Consider the following 15,994-nt stretch of genomic DNA (forward strand, 5'->3'; position numbering starts at 1 on the left):
AAGTTAGTATACCTATACCTAAAGTATACCTTTAACTGTCAAAATACACATTATTATTATTGTAGTAACAGTAGTCTTACCTGATAAATAAAAGTTGTGGCTAGTCTTCCCACTGTGAGTAAATTTACAAATGACAAAAGCTTAATGTTAACAACATGAAATAATTTGAACATTTGTGTTTCTTGCACTGCTCCTTCACATATGATTTAGTTTGTCTAAGTTTTTGTCTTTACTTTGAAAACACCAGATTTTGTGCTTTATAAATCAGATGTTATGTCCAGACTGTTACTCTTAGTTGAGTAATTTCTTGGACTACTGCTTTGTACTTCTACTTGAGGAAATAATATGTTGAAGTAATGTTGTTCTTTGTTCTTTGTTCTTTCTGCCCCTCTCTGTGGATATACTGTATAGACCTAATGTATGTCTGTGTAACCATAATGTGCCTTTAAGGATATGCAAAAAAAGCAATAATAATCTTGTAGCAATGTGTAATAAAAGGGTTTTACATTCCTAATCCACAAAGAAAATCATGCTTGTCCATTTCTACCAATGCAACGTGATTTTTTTTGGTCGTTTTTCCCAGCTGTAGATGCGCAGTTCCTTGACAGAGTGAGCCCTCTTCCCGCTCCAGACTCTCTTCCAGTTTCCAGCGGTGAAGCGTAATTACCGAAAGCCGTAAAAGTCCCACTGAAGTCGCTGCAGGGCCCCTTTAAACACCGTGTTTACACCGCGCATCATTTAGCACGAGACACCACGAGGAGCCCATCCACGGCCCATTTACCTCCGTAATTACTCTGACTTTACCAGGGCCCAGGGACTGCTCTGAGGATAAGCAGAGGTGGGTAGGACTCAGAAGAACTTTTTATGAAATTGTACTTTTTAGAGTACTTTTCTAGCAGCATACTTTTACTTCTACTTGAGTAATGGTAACAGTACTCTTATTTGAGTACAAGTTTTGGTTATAACTATGATCTACTTATGTTATGTTCAATGTTTCAGTTTTATGCAGTAAAAGCCTGGAACAATTTTCATGAAGATGTGAGACAGGCCTCTACTTTGACAATGTTTAAATCCAGGCTCAAAATGGTTCTGTTAAGTTGTGTATATGTCTGAAAGGTTTTTATTCTGCACTTTTCTCCTTTTAATGTTAATTTTATAATGATTATTTGTGATTTATGTTTTGATTTGTTGTATTGTGATTTGAATGACTTTTTTTTATTCTGTGAAGCACTTTGAATTACCTTGTGTATGAAGTGCGCTATACAAAAACTTACCTTGTCTTGCCTTTAGTTCAATGCTATTTTTTTTTTTTTAAGTTGTAGGATAATTTATAGGGGAATCAAAATTAAATTAGATTAGAAATGTGTTGTTATAAACTATAGTAGCCCAAAGACCATACAAATAATGACACAACTATCAAGTGCAATATAGTGCCTTCTGAGTAAAACCTTGTATTGTTGTTAAAGTTGTCCTACTCATTTAAAGTGGGGTTAGTGTCCTCAAAACAACCCTAAATTCACTTATTCCTGTTCAGACAAGTGTTAATCACTATGGCAATGGTCTATTTTTTGTTTTATAATTCTCAGATCAATGGCTAGGCTACAAACAAAATATAAATACTAAGAGTTAACTACTAAAGGATGTAAAAATGACAGTAATTGAAATGACTTTGCAATCACAATTAGGCTATTTATGAACTCTATTCTGTGTTATTGTTTTAAATTGTTAAGCACTATAGCAACAGGCCATTTTTTCAGCATTCTGACATCCATGGATACATAAAAAAAAAAACTACTAAAGAAATAATCAAAAATCAAAATGTAAAAATGCCAGTTATTAGTCTCTATTACTCTATTCAACACAATGCACCATTTTAAGGCATCAGTGTTGGGTGGAGACATGTGAAACACTAAAAGATTCAATGATTCGTACAACGTGGTAGTTTTAGTATTGTGGTCATGATTTTATTTGAGAAGGACAGCAAATTAAAACAATGCACTGCCTGTTGTGGTGTGTGGGGCACGGTGGTGTAGATGATAGATATGCATTTGAACACAGTTTGAAAGCGGATATGTTCGGAGGTCCGAGCTGCAGACTGGACGAGTCTACTGCTTTTTTTAACCTCAAACATATTCTTGCACAGGCACATTAAAATCCAGCTTGATTCCTTGGCATTAGTGGGAATTTCAAAAAAACAAAATGAAAACTGTTGCGTAGGAATCAATAAAATATGTTAAAATGATCAGAAAATACATAAAATACCACAATTCAAAATCAATAGGTAAAGACTAATTTGCTGTTTGCTAGATAAGCTCTGATATGTACACTGCAGGACCGTACTGTATAGTGATTTTGGTGTATGTAGTAGCGCCCCCTATGGAGAAAAAGGAGTGCGGCAATGCTCGCTGGCAATATAAGGTTGGCACTTTTCTACAGCGGAGGTTAAATAGTCTATGCTTATAGTAACATATACACACAGCCTATAGCAAATATAAATGTACACTATGGAACTTTTCTGGCGAAGGGTCTGCACTATACTTGTCTCCATGGGGATGTTATTGCTTTGCCTGGAATATTCCGCACTATGGCATTGCACCGATCTTTCCTGCAGTTATGAGGGTTTTTATTGCAGAAATACATTGAAAATAGGCGTTGTTACCGTGAGCAAGGTGGCCCCATGGAGAGCAAGTTTAATGCCTTACCGTGGAACATTCCGGTCGAAAGCGATCACATTCCCATGGCAACACGCAGGTTAGAGACACCCCCCTCCACCAGAAAAGTTACACAGTGCAACTTTAAACTGGAGTGATGGCTTGTTCTTAAATAAAAATGCAGCTACAATTAATATTATTCTCAGTAATCATAAAATTGCATCAACATCATATTAAGGCAGTGAAAGCAAAAAAAAGATGGTTCGCTTGTTGGACACTGGGATCAAGCGAAAACCACTTTTTTGTTAAAATCGTACAGTTTGGAGGGTTTCTTCGCAGCGGTTTGCCCTTCTCATGCTAAAGGCGATACGGTTTGTTGGTTGGTTTTGCAGGTGGATGGTGGCGACTAGCACGGGCTGCGGTTCTTACAAAGCCAGTCGTGGTTTAGTCCCGGCGTACGATGCACAGTTAGGTTTGATTATTTGGAGGTTTTTAAGTTGGACAGAAGACAGCGCTGTGGTCACTCCTAAAAAAGCAGAAAAAACAGGTTTAGCTTTAAGAAATTATAGAGCTTATATCTTATGTGTTTGATGGTTTTAATAGATTTCTTTCAGCCAGATAATGTGTAAAAGGTATCTTAAAGCTCCCGTGAGGTTTTAGCCATGTTAGAATGTTGTTACCTCCTCAAAAAGAGTTGTGTTTGGTTTCATTCAGACATGTTTGAGTAATCCTGTATTATTTGGCTGTCTATATCTCCAAAGATCAAATTGTTCTCATGCTGTGAAGTGGTAGTTTTCAAATTAACAGCTACCTTTTAGCTTCTGTTTACTACACATGGGCAACTACAGGGCTGAAATTATCCAAATGATCCTAGTGAAGGTGTATGGAGTTTAAAAACACAGATGAGCACTTCCTGTATTACCATGTGACATCACAAGGTAGAACAGGGTGTTTTATGTTTGAGAGAAAGGCAGGATTTGTGTGTTAATCATGTCTCAATAAAACAAAACACAAGTCTGGGTATGTTTTTGATAAGAAAACAACATTATAGCATAGGCATAGATAAGAAAATGCTGTAATATAGGCCCTTTAAATGTCAAGGTAAGGAGCATCTCTGTACATTGTCTAGTCTAAAAAGAAAAAGATTTAAAATGGAAAAAACTAACATGAACTCTTAAGGATGGACAATGACATAGAAGCATTAAGCTGGATGCCTTTAAACCCGACATTTCGACAGATTTTGATGCAATTTTCTTGTCTAGTTGACCTATAAATGAGTAAATACAGCTGGATATATATTAGTTAATTAAAAGGTGAGACTGCAGGTGAATAGGAAAAAATCTTAAATTTAGAGACATCAGTTTGAAACTTCTTTGTAGTTTGCTAGTTATGTAACAAAAATGCATTCCAAGTCTTTGATCATGATATGGCATTTTATGTGAAAACATTACCAAAATTGACCGTATTTGGGACATTTGAATCTGAAAAATGGATAAAGACAGGCTAAAAATGTCTTCGTTTTGTTGACATACTAAATACAAAAAATACATACATAGGGGATTTTAGATATATTATTTAGTATTTGAGTAAACTAGATCTCATTTTTGGAGTTAGAACTTTAATAAGGGCTTGGAATGAGATATCAACAAATGCCTCTGTAGGATCTCTCAAAATTAGTTTGGAGTATGTAGGTGTTACGTTAGGGGTGATCCTTCTGTTCCTATGGGAGAAAAAACATTTTGAGAAAACAACCTTTTAAATTACAACGTCCCATGAGCCTATGACTACAGGTTGATTGAATGAAATAAACCTATGGTGCAGGTTTCATTTTGTTGTTTCCACATGAAAAGCTTGTATGTTGAGAGACCAAACTGACAAAAAGCAAAAAAAAAGTGTTAACTGTAGTGTCTCCCCCTTTAAAAAAAAAACAATGTTATTTGCATAAAGAGACAACTATAATTCAGCAAAACCCAAACAATATTTGGGTAACTGTTGCTGCATAGTCCTCTGTCCAGAAAAAAAACTGTGCTCTAAAGTAATTTATTATTTGACAAAAAATCTATTTGGTGTAACATGTTGTACTTTGTGATCCATATAATTGCATCAAAAGCATTAGTATCAATAGTATTCAGTTACAATATGGGTCAAATTCTGTTACACAACACAACTTGCACTGAATTGGCCACACTATATAATTTTTTTCAAATGTGAATGGCAGGTTTACAGGAATCCAGTTATGTCAAAGCCTAACAACAGATCCCCCATCATTTATTTTAGCCACCCACACCAGATGCACATGGAATATACAAGTATATAAAAAAGACTGGTATTAAAACAGTTAAAAACAACACAACATGGAATCTATTGAACAACATTGGATCATTCTTTATGCATCAAGAGTGGAAGAAATGGGCTTCAGAAATAGGAGAGCATTAGTCAGTGGAACAGAGGCACAGCCAAGCATTCCCACATGAACAGACATGCACCAGGTCCTCATCCCAAACACTCCGATTTGGGATCGCTGCAGCAAGAAGCTAATCGCTAAATTAGCTTCAGTGAGAGTGAGAGAGTGAGCGTGAGAGTGAAAGAGAGAGAGAAAGGAGAAGAGAATGGGAGAAGCAAAGAGGTGTGTCATAGATAAAAAGAGAGATAGAACAACGATAGAAGAGTGGACGTTGGAGAGTTTCAGAGACATTATTCAGGGGAGGTAAAGACATGCTGTAGTTGTGATGGAATGAGCCGATTCTCAGAGCTCCACTCTAAACTGACAGAAGACAAGTTTAAACAAAGATGGCTGCTGCAGAGAGGGATCAAAACACTGCCTCAAGGAACTAGCATTTGTAGTCATGTTTTTAAAAATGTTTAAGAAAAGACTGTTTGGAAGTTACAAACCTTTGTAAATATTTTTTTTAAAAGTATGTTTTTCATAGTGCTGTGTACTGGGGTATACTGGTTTAACAGGTCTCAATGTGATCTTAGAGTACATCATTACTTTAATGATTGCAGCTTGTGTTGCCACAATACTAAAATATCAAACCCAATTTCAATACCAAGGAACAGACTCAATAAAATGTGATTTTCAACATTAAATAATATTATCATCGTGGTACCAGAATTTGTATTGAGCATGGAGAAATGTCTGTATCGTGACACTAGTGCATAGTAGAAACGCCTCTTGAAAGTTTGGAGTACTATGTATGTGTATGTAGTTATATCAGGTTACATCTGGTTTAAGGCCTCTGAGTGAACTGTGAAAAGAGGAGCAGGTCCGACCTGTATTTACCACAGCACACCGCCCATGCATGCGGCGGCTGGGACCTTTGTATGACCGCTCTGTGTTATCAAAACAATGTACTCTACACACAGCTTTGAAGGTGGATGCTTACAGGTGAATGTGGTGTATTAGATACAAACTCAAAAATGCATTATGTAACTCTGCAACAATAGAGAATATGGTACAATTATTTTATTAGTTAAAGAGGGGTATTATGCAAAATCTTTTTTTCCCCCTACCATGTTATAACATTGTTCCCCCATTAAAAACATGTCTGAAGAGGTTTTAGATGACATTCATACAGGTTTGAGTATTTTAGTGATCTCTCCTGGGCCCTAATCAAACCCTCCTTATGGTTAGCTGTAAGATTCTGTGCACTGCTCAGCCCACAGGTCTATGTCACCCATGCTCTCACATTCTGTAAACATACAAAAGCAGGATACAAAACAATGGACTACAAGTTCACAAATCTGAGGCGATGTGCAATAGTTTCATCAACTGAATGCACACTGATTATAATGTGATAGTGCTCTTAAGAGGGACTCAGAGCATCAAAAACAAAACTGAAACAAGTTAATACATTGTTTTCAGCGAATGTAGCATTTTCAAAACTATAAAACTATAAAAGGTAACATGGTGATCAAAATATGTTATGTGTTTGCAATTAATACCCCATAGAAGTGTAATACCCCCTCTTTAAGTTGCTCTAGGCTTTAGTATATTACAATATTCAAATATGGTATCTTCCCCCAATTATATCACTATTTATCACCAGCAGTGTGGATATGATATGGTCAAGCCCTCATTTTCACCTATTTGAATAAAGTTTTGGTAAGTAATATGAAAAAAAATAGTATTACTGCTACTAATATAAAAATGATTGATTTGATTCTTTACAAGTGATGGGTTCTCAAAGTAAGACAGTCACATAAAAGAGGCTTATGTTCCTGATCTCCAGCAGGGGGCAGAGTGCAGAGGTTGCATGAGTCAAGAGTATTACAGAGGATTTAAGCTTTGTCATTACAGACTGTGGCCACAATATCCGGTTTGAACACAACCCCAGTGACCTGTGAAGGAGCAGGGGAGTAAGGAACACTTGGTTTGTCATTAGAAACACTCAAATCTGCACTTAAAACGTGACTATTTTCACAAGATTTTAACATAAGTAGAGCTGCATTTTGAGCCTTTTTGTAGTTCATCTTCTGTCTATCAGCAGGGGTAGAAAGTAATGCACATGCTGCTGGTAATTGAGTAGATCATAATTGAAACATGAATTTCGAAACATATACTTTTGATTGAGTATAAATCTAGCTATATAGTTTCAATTAGCTACATTTAAAATCATAGGAGTTACTGAGTACAGCACAAGTCTCAAATCATCCCTCCAGCTGTCTCACAGATGTATGCACTAATTTATACTCCTACAAATACACATAATAGCACTTCATCGCCTTCTATGATTGGCCAGAGCGCAAAGAATATGTGTACTGTGGTTTAAAACAACTAATTTAACTTTAAACTATTGAATTAAGCAAGCTGTGTATAAAAGAATGGTCTAAAATGCAACTAAAATTGTATAAAAAGCAACTACTAGTACAGTAGTAGCAGTATTTTTTCATGCATACTTGATACTTCTATCTAGGGATGCACTGATCCAGCTTTTTTCAGTTCCAATACTGATATGATATTAACCGATACCAGTGTAGGGATTGAACTTACTACAAAATTGATCCATCTATGTTACGTAACTTATTTATCCTTCAAGTAACACCTGAATGGTTTAGTACAAATTTGGAAGCACTACTTATACTTGTAATTGACTACTTCTTCTCATAAATAATACTTACTTAAAGAAGGTTGTTACCTCATCATAAACATACCTGGAGTTGTGTTTGCTTTCATTCACACATCCTATATTAATATATGTCTACATCTTCAAAGCTCAAAATCCTGTGTTCCACCTTGTGATGTCATGAAGTGGTATTTCTCCAGTTACCAGCTGCCTTTTATCTTTTGTTCAGTAGAGATGGACAAATCTACTGCTGAAATTATCCAACTGATTGTAAAGAAGGGGTATGGAGTTTAAAGACACAGTATTTGTTAAATGTGCTCCAAGTATAAAATAAGATAAAATATGATATAACCATGGTTTAGTATCTCTGCTGTCCCATGTTACAGAGCAGTGGATGACACGGTGTTAGTAGAGAGTGGTGCAGGAGCCCGCACAGAGCAGTGGCTGATGGGAAAGCAGCAGCATGCCCGAAGACAGGAGCAGAGTTCAGACCAGTGTTCAGACGGACACATGCACATGGATCATCTATAAACGCATATCTGTGTGATCGATACAGGATCATAAAAAACAGCACTGATAAAAACTGGCAAAAACTAACAAAAACAAAACAAATAGATAGATAAAGGGAGTGACAGAAAGGGAGGAAGAGCGATAAGAAGAGAGAAAAGGGGGTTAGGGAGGAGAGAGTGAGAGTTAGTAGGAAAGGGGAAGAAAAAGAGAGGGGGGTAGGGAAAGCGAGAAAAGAGGGGGCCAGGGAAAGGGAGAAAAAGAGAGGAGGGGTAGATAGATAGCGAGAGAAGACATGGGGGGAGGGGAATAGATTAACAGAGAAAGACAAACACTTCACTTTGTTTTTTCCTTGATTTATTCGTGATTTGATAGATTTCCTAAAGTTCAAGTGATGTCACTGGTTGACATCTTGAGGACTGTTGAGGGAATTAACCTGTAACTTGGTACTTGTCTACATGGAAATAGCTAAATTTAATGCCATATAGTGTAATATTTTAGGCTTCTCCATGGATACAAACTGGATGCAGACCCTCCACCAAACCAGTTACATAGTGCATCTTAAATGAAAACTGCTTATGTTTCTTTTCCCGCCAATTCTATCAATAAATTGTTTAGTTATTGCCTCGAATCCAGAATACACACTTCCTCAGTACTTTATGAAGATGTGTCTGGTCACCAATGAATCTCCCTGTTTTCAAATAGGTGTGATTGACAGGTGGATTGGCCAATCAGGGACACGCATGGTCAGTTCACAGCAAAACAAATAAGTCTGCTTACGAGGAACAAAGAAATGGAAAAAAAAAATATCACAGAGGGTTGAAAAACATTAACAGAATTTATTGCGGTGCTCACTGATTCTGTAAAAATCTGCAAACTGAGGTGAGAGAAATATCATTTTGTTTGTAAATGATAGATGACCAATGAGCTCCTTTGTTTCCCTTGCGTCACTGAAACAAAGCTGATTGCATGATCATGTTTGGTTTGGCCTCAAGACACGACAAAGGGAGTGGGGACCAGACTGATATTACTCTGGATATACCAGGCAAATTTATAGTTATATACTGAAAATAGCACTGTGTCCTCTATGTGACTCAACCAACAGAAAGCTAGAAAATCAAATCATAATGTTCATAATAGCAATACAAAAACAAAATATAATACAAAATATGCCAGTTTATAATGATATCCATGTGCATGTGAATCTCCGTCTAAAGCACGTGGGACCAGCGTGAGGACCTCGTACAGACCAGGACTGAACTGGGACTGGAGGCACTTACCTGGGTCAGTCCTCTCCTTCCTCTGGCGTGATCTCTGTCTCTTTATGAACCACTACTTTGGTCACTGACATGTCTGGGTGCTGCTCTTTGGCCTCCTTTATGGCTTGGGCCAGGGCCTAATGTGGGTGCAGTACCAGCAGGGACCACCAGGGGGAGACACACAATGGGGAAAGAGGGCAGGAGGTATGTTGGATTCAAAATTAATATATAAACAGGGAAGCTAGTATTACAGAAGTGTACTGCCATTAAAATTACAATGTTAACTGTGTATATTTACATTTTGGCCTTGCTGCAATAAATAACAGTTTCAACTGTGAGGGCCCGATGCTCTCAAGTGTTAATAAACCATTTTTGAAAAAATACATTTTGGGAATATCAAAAGAAATAAAAAATAGGAAAGACAATTAGGGATAAAAATAAGCCACCTCATCATGGTCGATGTCTGCATCTCCCGTTATCACGATTCTTTTTTCGATTCTTGTCTCTGATATTCCTCCTTTCACCGTCTGAAATGACAAAAACATTCAAATTTAAACCAAAAATTTGTGCCACTGTTGTTACAATACAAACATTTCAAACTTGATTTTGATACAATGGAATAAACTCAATACTTGATACCGATTGCAAACCACAGTTAAGATAAAAATACTTTCTTCATGTTAACATGAGCTCTCATGAAGTTCACATTGTGTGTTGTTAATGTGATTTTTTTGCAGTATTGATACTTGCTCAAATGAGCATCTAGTTTCAATACTAATTTCAGTATCAATTAGTATCTGATTTTCAATAGTTTTGACAACCTTAGCCACTACCAATTTCTTTTTTTTCTTTTTACTTCTTAGATTAAAATGGACAGTACGTAACTGGAGGGAATATCTGTATTTCCATGGAATCCCATGGAAATACAAAGTCAAAACAATACTTTGGAACATTCTTTATGGTGATAAATGTTTTATACCATAGGGCGGAAGATTATAGAACAACATTTCCCTAGAGAGAAGCAGAAGGAGGTCAGGTTTGTGGAGATGCAATCTCACTTACAGTAAGGACGCACCAGCAAACTGATCAAAGATTTTCACAGATTTTGATCAAGTATTTAACAGAACAATAGAGTGTAGAACTAAAATGTAAGTGCAAAATAGATTGAACTTCAAAAAATGTCATATCAGGGAGTGATCTGTCCCGGGACAGATGTTATTGACACGTTTGAGGTGTTATCAGGCTAACGAGGGATGAACTTTGACCCCTAACCTTTGTAATGTGAGTGGTCGTCGTGGTGCTGGTGGTTTCCGAGGTGATGGTTTGGGCGCTTAGCAACACTCCGGGATCTGCGTCACCATTTGTCTCCGCCTACAACAAAACAATCAGACACCATCTTGAAATGACTACATGGTCTTTTATTCTTTGATATGATACATTGAGTTATTCTATTTTAGCTGACTCCATTTTAATTGCATAATTAACACTATTGATACTGTGGTGACATCATGCTGGGGGAGAAGGTGGGTTCTACATGTATGTCTATGGAGGAATGTTCAACAGAAAAAAAAAAAAAAAAATTTAAACAAGACATTTTCAGGAGGCTGTGATCAATACTGGCATTTATGGTCCTGTTTCACCTTTTTTGTTGAAAATCAAACACCTAGAGTGACTAACTGAAAAACTGTTGGCTAATGCTAGCTACCTTGTGACTGTTACTCGAGAAGGACTTGTTTAACAGTGCTAACCAGTTCTCCTGCTGAAGTTCCATTTAAGTCAGTTCTTTCTGGTCAGATTGTGTTCAAACAAAGCTCAGATTAAAGTCTAACTTGAGTAACAGATCTTCAGACAGAACAGTTTCTCTAGATAGCAGTGCCTCTAAGTAGATGATGACATCAGCTGAAAAGTACACTGACATTTTAAATATCTTTCTATGTATGGATTAATTCAGCTTTTGTCAGTCTACCTCAAGACTGTGGTTGGTACTGTTGCCATAGCAATTTAACAATATATTACCAAACAACAAAAATTTTTATTTTTTGTGTGGGCAAAGGTTCTCAAAATATCACCTCTAAATAGGAAGCTGAAAGTCATGATAATAACAATATCGATGCCATGCATTTTACACCACTTGGAGCACTTTTGGTGTACAGTCATTTACTCTTAGTCTTACCCCTGCTGCTTCATAGGTGATGGTTTTTGTCTCTGTGTGGACCACGGGGGGCATCTCTTTGGTGCTCACGTCATTTTCGACAGTCTAAATGACAAAAATGGAATAGACTTTAATATATGGTGACCAATTTAAAAGGTGCATAATACAGCTCCAGTAATATTGTAAAGCAACATTGTATTGCTTGAGCATATACGGGAGCCCTGCAGGGACATAGCGGTGCACTGAAGATAACCGACAAGAAAAACTCATTTAGTTCATGAAATCCCAATTCCCACAAATAATAAAAAATTGTAAAATGAAGTTTGTCCACTCTAGGCAGCCATGGAAGTAGATGGTGCACTTCTTAAAATGTTATAACTCAATGTCTTTAAATACTGCAATGGGAAAATTTACTGTATTTGAGAAGAAATACATGTATTCTATGTCTGCAGTGTTAAATGGAGATGAAGGGAAGTTGAAATTACTTTTACCAATATGCAAAGGTCAAATACAGTGTTTTGGTTACAAATTTAGTACAGATATATGGTCAATATAAGTCTTCTACGTGGTGTCTGTATCTAATTATAAAGCATTTATTTTCTGATAATCAGGAAGTGCAAGCTAGCATGCTAGTTGATGATAGCTTTACCATCATTAAAGTGCTTAGTGAATAATTAGGATGCTTGGAATGCATAAGGTAAGTGAGGAATAACTTTGGAACACTGCAAAGCCTTTAAAATGGACTACCGGTAGTTGTTTTTCACGTTTTTAAGACAGTAAGAATCAGGTACAGTACAATCTGTATCTGCAAACACATAACCCAATGCATCTTTAAAGAGGGGGTATTACACTTCTGTGGGGTATTAACTACTACACATCACATATGTAGATCACCCTATTTACCATTTATTGCTATGTTCACCGGAAACAATGTATCAACACGTTTAATAACTTTGTGTTTCGTTTTAGACGCTCTGAGTCACCCCTCCCTTTGCTTTCCATGCTAACTCCCCCTTCAGAGCGCTATCACATTACAATCATCATCACAATCATTTCACTACTGAAACTACTTCACATCGTATCAGGTTTGTGAAGTTGCAGAGTATTGTTTAGTATCCTGCTTTTATATATTTATGGAAAATTGCTGTGCGGGAGCATAGGTGATGTAGGCTTGTGGGCTGAAATTTGGGTAAGGTCGTCCTGCTAAACGTAAGGAGGGTCTGAATACTAGATTAGTTCATGGATGACATGAAACCTCTTCAGGCATGTTTTTCATGAGGAAACATTATAACATGGTAGAAATCTCAAAAAAAATATTTTGCCTAATACCCCCTCTTTATGTGTTACTGAGTGTAGAAAAAATGAACACCAAACACAAAATTTAAAAATTACATAGACATGACCAATTACCACTGGTCCACAAAGTCATTCCTGGATCTCTTGATAAACATGCAGTCATGCGTTAAGAGGCCAACCCTTTTTCCATTAAAATCACAAGGTTTTGATCAAGAACTCCATCGCTTCCCTGTATTTCTAATTTCCCAAAAATTGTGAAACAAATGTGAAATTAGGAGTTATCCGTGCATCTTTTTCCATAGTTTTCCCTTTGATTATTAATGGAGATTGTGTCATCAGGAAGGGAAAGTGGTGGTGAGGTTACAGGGAGGGAGGTGGCGGCGCTCAACCCCAAAGTGGTTACCTCACTTGGGGCTTGGAGGGGCTGGCTTGGGGGGCTCTCCTCATCTGGCTGGTTCTCTTCCAAATTGTCTTCTTGGTCCATTTTATCTTCTATTTCATTCGTGATTTCCAAATTTTGTGTTTTTAAATCCTCTTCAAATTCTTCTTGCATCTCATTTTCATCCTCAGAGCTGTCCTTTTCTAGTTTATGATATTTTTCCTTTTCGTAGGGAATGCCATGGAACACATCTGGATTTTGGGATAGCTCCTCTGTTTCATCATCTTCCTTTATTTCTGTATCACAACCGCCTACTTCTACATGGACCTCCACTGCATTAAAATATGTCACTACATCGGAAAATTTCACCCTTTTTTCAAAACTATCACTAGCTTTTGTAAGTCTGTCCAACTTCCTATCTGTGTTGTTGCAGCCAATAACCTCATTTATATTAGCTGGACTAACAGTGAATCGGAATCCGTCATTTTCATTGGTCAAAACCTCTTCTTCCAAATTTGTATCCAAAACAGATTTCTCATTTTCCACAACACATGACTCTTTAAGATCATTCTCACCAAGCCACAAGCTTTTCTCTGGTTGTTTTTCTAAGAATTCCTGAGTTTGCTCAGTAGATGGTGAAATGCTTGGAATACTACAGTCATCTTGTGAATTGCTAACGTGGATTACTATTGTAGAAGAAGGACATGTGCTTGTGTCGTCATCTTTGGTAATGATTTCTGTTTCATTCATATCTTTGTGTAAAGGGTCTGTATTTGAAGCTTTGATATTCACCGTTGGACTTGTGGACTCAACTTGATCTGGTTTTGACTCTGTCGCGATGGCGGTCTTGTCTTCTACAACCGGTGATGTCTGGAAAAAATTAAAGATTGTTTAATTAAAATATAAAAAAAGACATCAGTATTTATAGAACTTCCTTCCACATCTTACAGCACAGTATTATATTCATTGTGAGTGTATGGAAGCCATCACCATGTAGAAATTAAGTTAGATTCTATCTGTAGTATCATATCATATTGAAGTGGACATAAAACTAATTGCAATTTTCCTGGCTATTATTGTGATTTGTTTTGGAATATATGTTTAAAAGTAATTGTTATGTTATTTTATGTTATTATACTCATGTCATGATACTAAAATTTCACACTTGATTTCAATACTGAAGAATAGACTCAATACCGTTTCCGATCCCATGATGTGTTGATAAAACATTCTTTCTTTAGACAATAGAATGTGATTTTTAACATTAAATCATACTTTAAATAGTACTTTCTTTTACCATGTGGCCTTATATCTGTGTAACCCCTCGGTTGTCTGATGGCCGTATACTAGTTTAAGTGGTCTTATACTTCTGATACAGTTCAAGATCATTCAGGAAAGGTTAATTTCTGTCCTGTAAATGTGACTTTTTTTACTTGCTCAAATGAGTATCTAGTTTCAATAGTAGTTTGAGTATCGTTCATAGCATCTGATTTTCGATGCTTTTACAACCCTATCATATTATATGTGTAAAACCATTTAGACAACAAATGCACAAAACATTTAACATGTGAATAATTGTATGAACATAAAATAGACCAAGACAAAAATAAAAGAGGAAAGTCACCTTTGGAGAAGCAGAAACTATTCCCAGAGTGGACTGAAGCGACAGAAACAAGGAAATCACACAGCACAATTAGAACACACAACTTAGACATACAGACATAGCATAGTGTGTGTAAAGAGTGTTAGGAGATAAGCAGGACCAGTGAAAGGAGAACAAGTCAAATACTCTTGTTACAATTGACAAAACTCTGGCTCTTTTATTTTGTCTCTGTGCACAAAGATCAGCTATCTTTGCTGGTTCTAATCAGAAGGACCGTCTGTCATTTCTGCATTAATATATGGCTGTGGTTTTTGCCGAGCCACAGTAAAATCATGATAACATGTCAAACACACTACAAATGCAGGGAAATAAATTCTGTGTTTACAAACGTAGGTCTTTGTGTGTCTGTGCTAATGCTGACACTAATTTTAGGGCCTAATACTTGGTACTCTTTACCACAAATGTAATTTAGTTGTTATGTTAGATTTAATGTTAATGCTAATAGAAGTTACCATACTTGATTTTAATGCTTGATTTTATGTTGTAAATTTTTGTGATATTTTATTATTGTATCTACTGTGAAGCGACTTTGAGTGTCCTGAAAAGCGCTATATAAATAAAATTTATTATTATTATTATTATTATTATTATTATTATTATTATTATTATTATTATTACCATTAGCACCAAAACACAAAGACATACCTTTTGAAAAGCAGAAGTTTTTTCAACTCAACAAGTGTTTAACATGTCAGTAGTGACATTCACCCGCAGCTCCCTATCCACTGGAGGGCTGAGGGCCAACAAAATGCTGAGGGCAGCATTTGGCCCCTGGGCTGTACTTTGGACACCTCTGTCTTAAATTAACATTACAATGATATGTGGGCCAGTACAAATGTCACTTATTCTCCTTTCAGTGTTTAGACTGTATGGAATTCCACTGTCTGATGGCAACTATTGAGGAACTTTGTAAATTAGAAATCAAAATACTAACTTACTTCTTTCAGATATTTTCAACTAGAATTGTCAATAAAACAGTGGGATTTCCTAATAAGATACAGCCATACAATAGAGCCTAGTT

The 15,994-nt window shown here is 36.5% G+C and overlaps 2 protein-coding genes across 5 annotated transcripts in view; one reads left to right on the forward strand and one right to left on the reverse strand.

Moving 5' to 3' along the window:
- vapal (VAMP (vesicle-associated membrane protein)-associated protein A, like) overlaps nt 1–15,994 on the forward strand; it is a 145,247-nt gene that overhangs the window by 99,657 nt on the left and 29,596 nt on the right. The gene's annotated exons all lie outside the window — the stretch shown is intronic.
- Nucleotides 1,941–15,994, reverse strand: part of epb41l3b (erythrocyte membrane protein band 4.1-like 3b) — a 79,490-nt gene continuing 65,436 nt past the window's right edge. For 2 of the 4 annotated variants that reach the window (XM_055228713.1, XM_055228714.1), the window contains 6 exons: nt 14,103–14,180; nt 11,657–11,740; nt 10,756–10,854; nt 9,930–10,010; nt 9,505–9,620; nt 1,958–3,177 (listed from right to left, as the gene is read on the reverse strand). In XM_055228713.1, coding sequence (XP_055084688.1) covers nt 9,510–9,620; nt 9,930–10,010; nt 10,756–10,854; nt 11,657–11,740; nt 14,103–14,180 — 453 coding nt within the window. In that variant the 3' untranslated portion in view covers nt 1,958–3,177; nt 9,505–9,509. Of the gene's footprint in view, nt 3,178–9,504; nt 9,621–9,929; nt 10,011–10,755; nt 10,855–11,656; nt 11,741–14,102; nt 14,181–15,994 lie in introns of all 4 variants that reach the window. The other 2 variants (XM_055228716.1, XM_055228715.1) reach the window with 1 other exon arrangement.

The sequence above is a fragment of the Periophthalmus magnuspinnatus genome, chromosome 17 (assembly GCF_009829125.3).
Source record: "Periophthalmus magnuspinnatus isolate fPerMag1 chromosome 17, fPerMag1.2.pri, whole genome shotgun sequence".
Classification (NCBI taxonomy): Eukaryota; Metazoa; Chordata; class Actinopteri; order Gobiiformes; family Gobiidae; genus Periophthalmus; species Periophthalmus magnuspinnatus.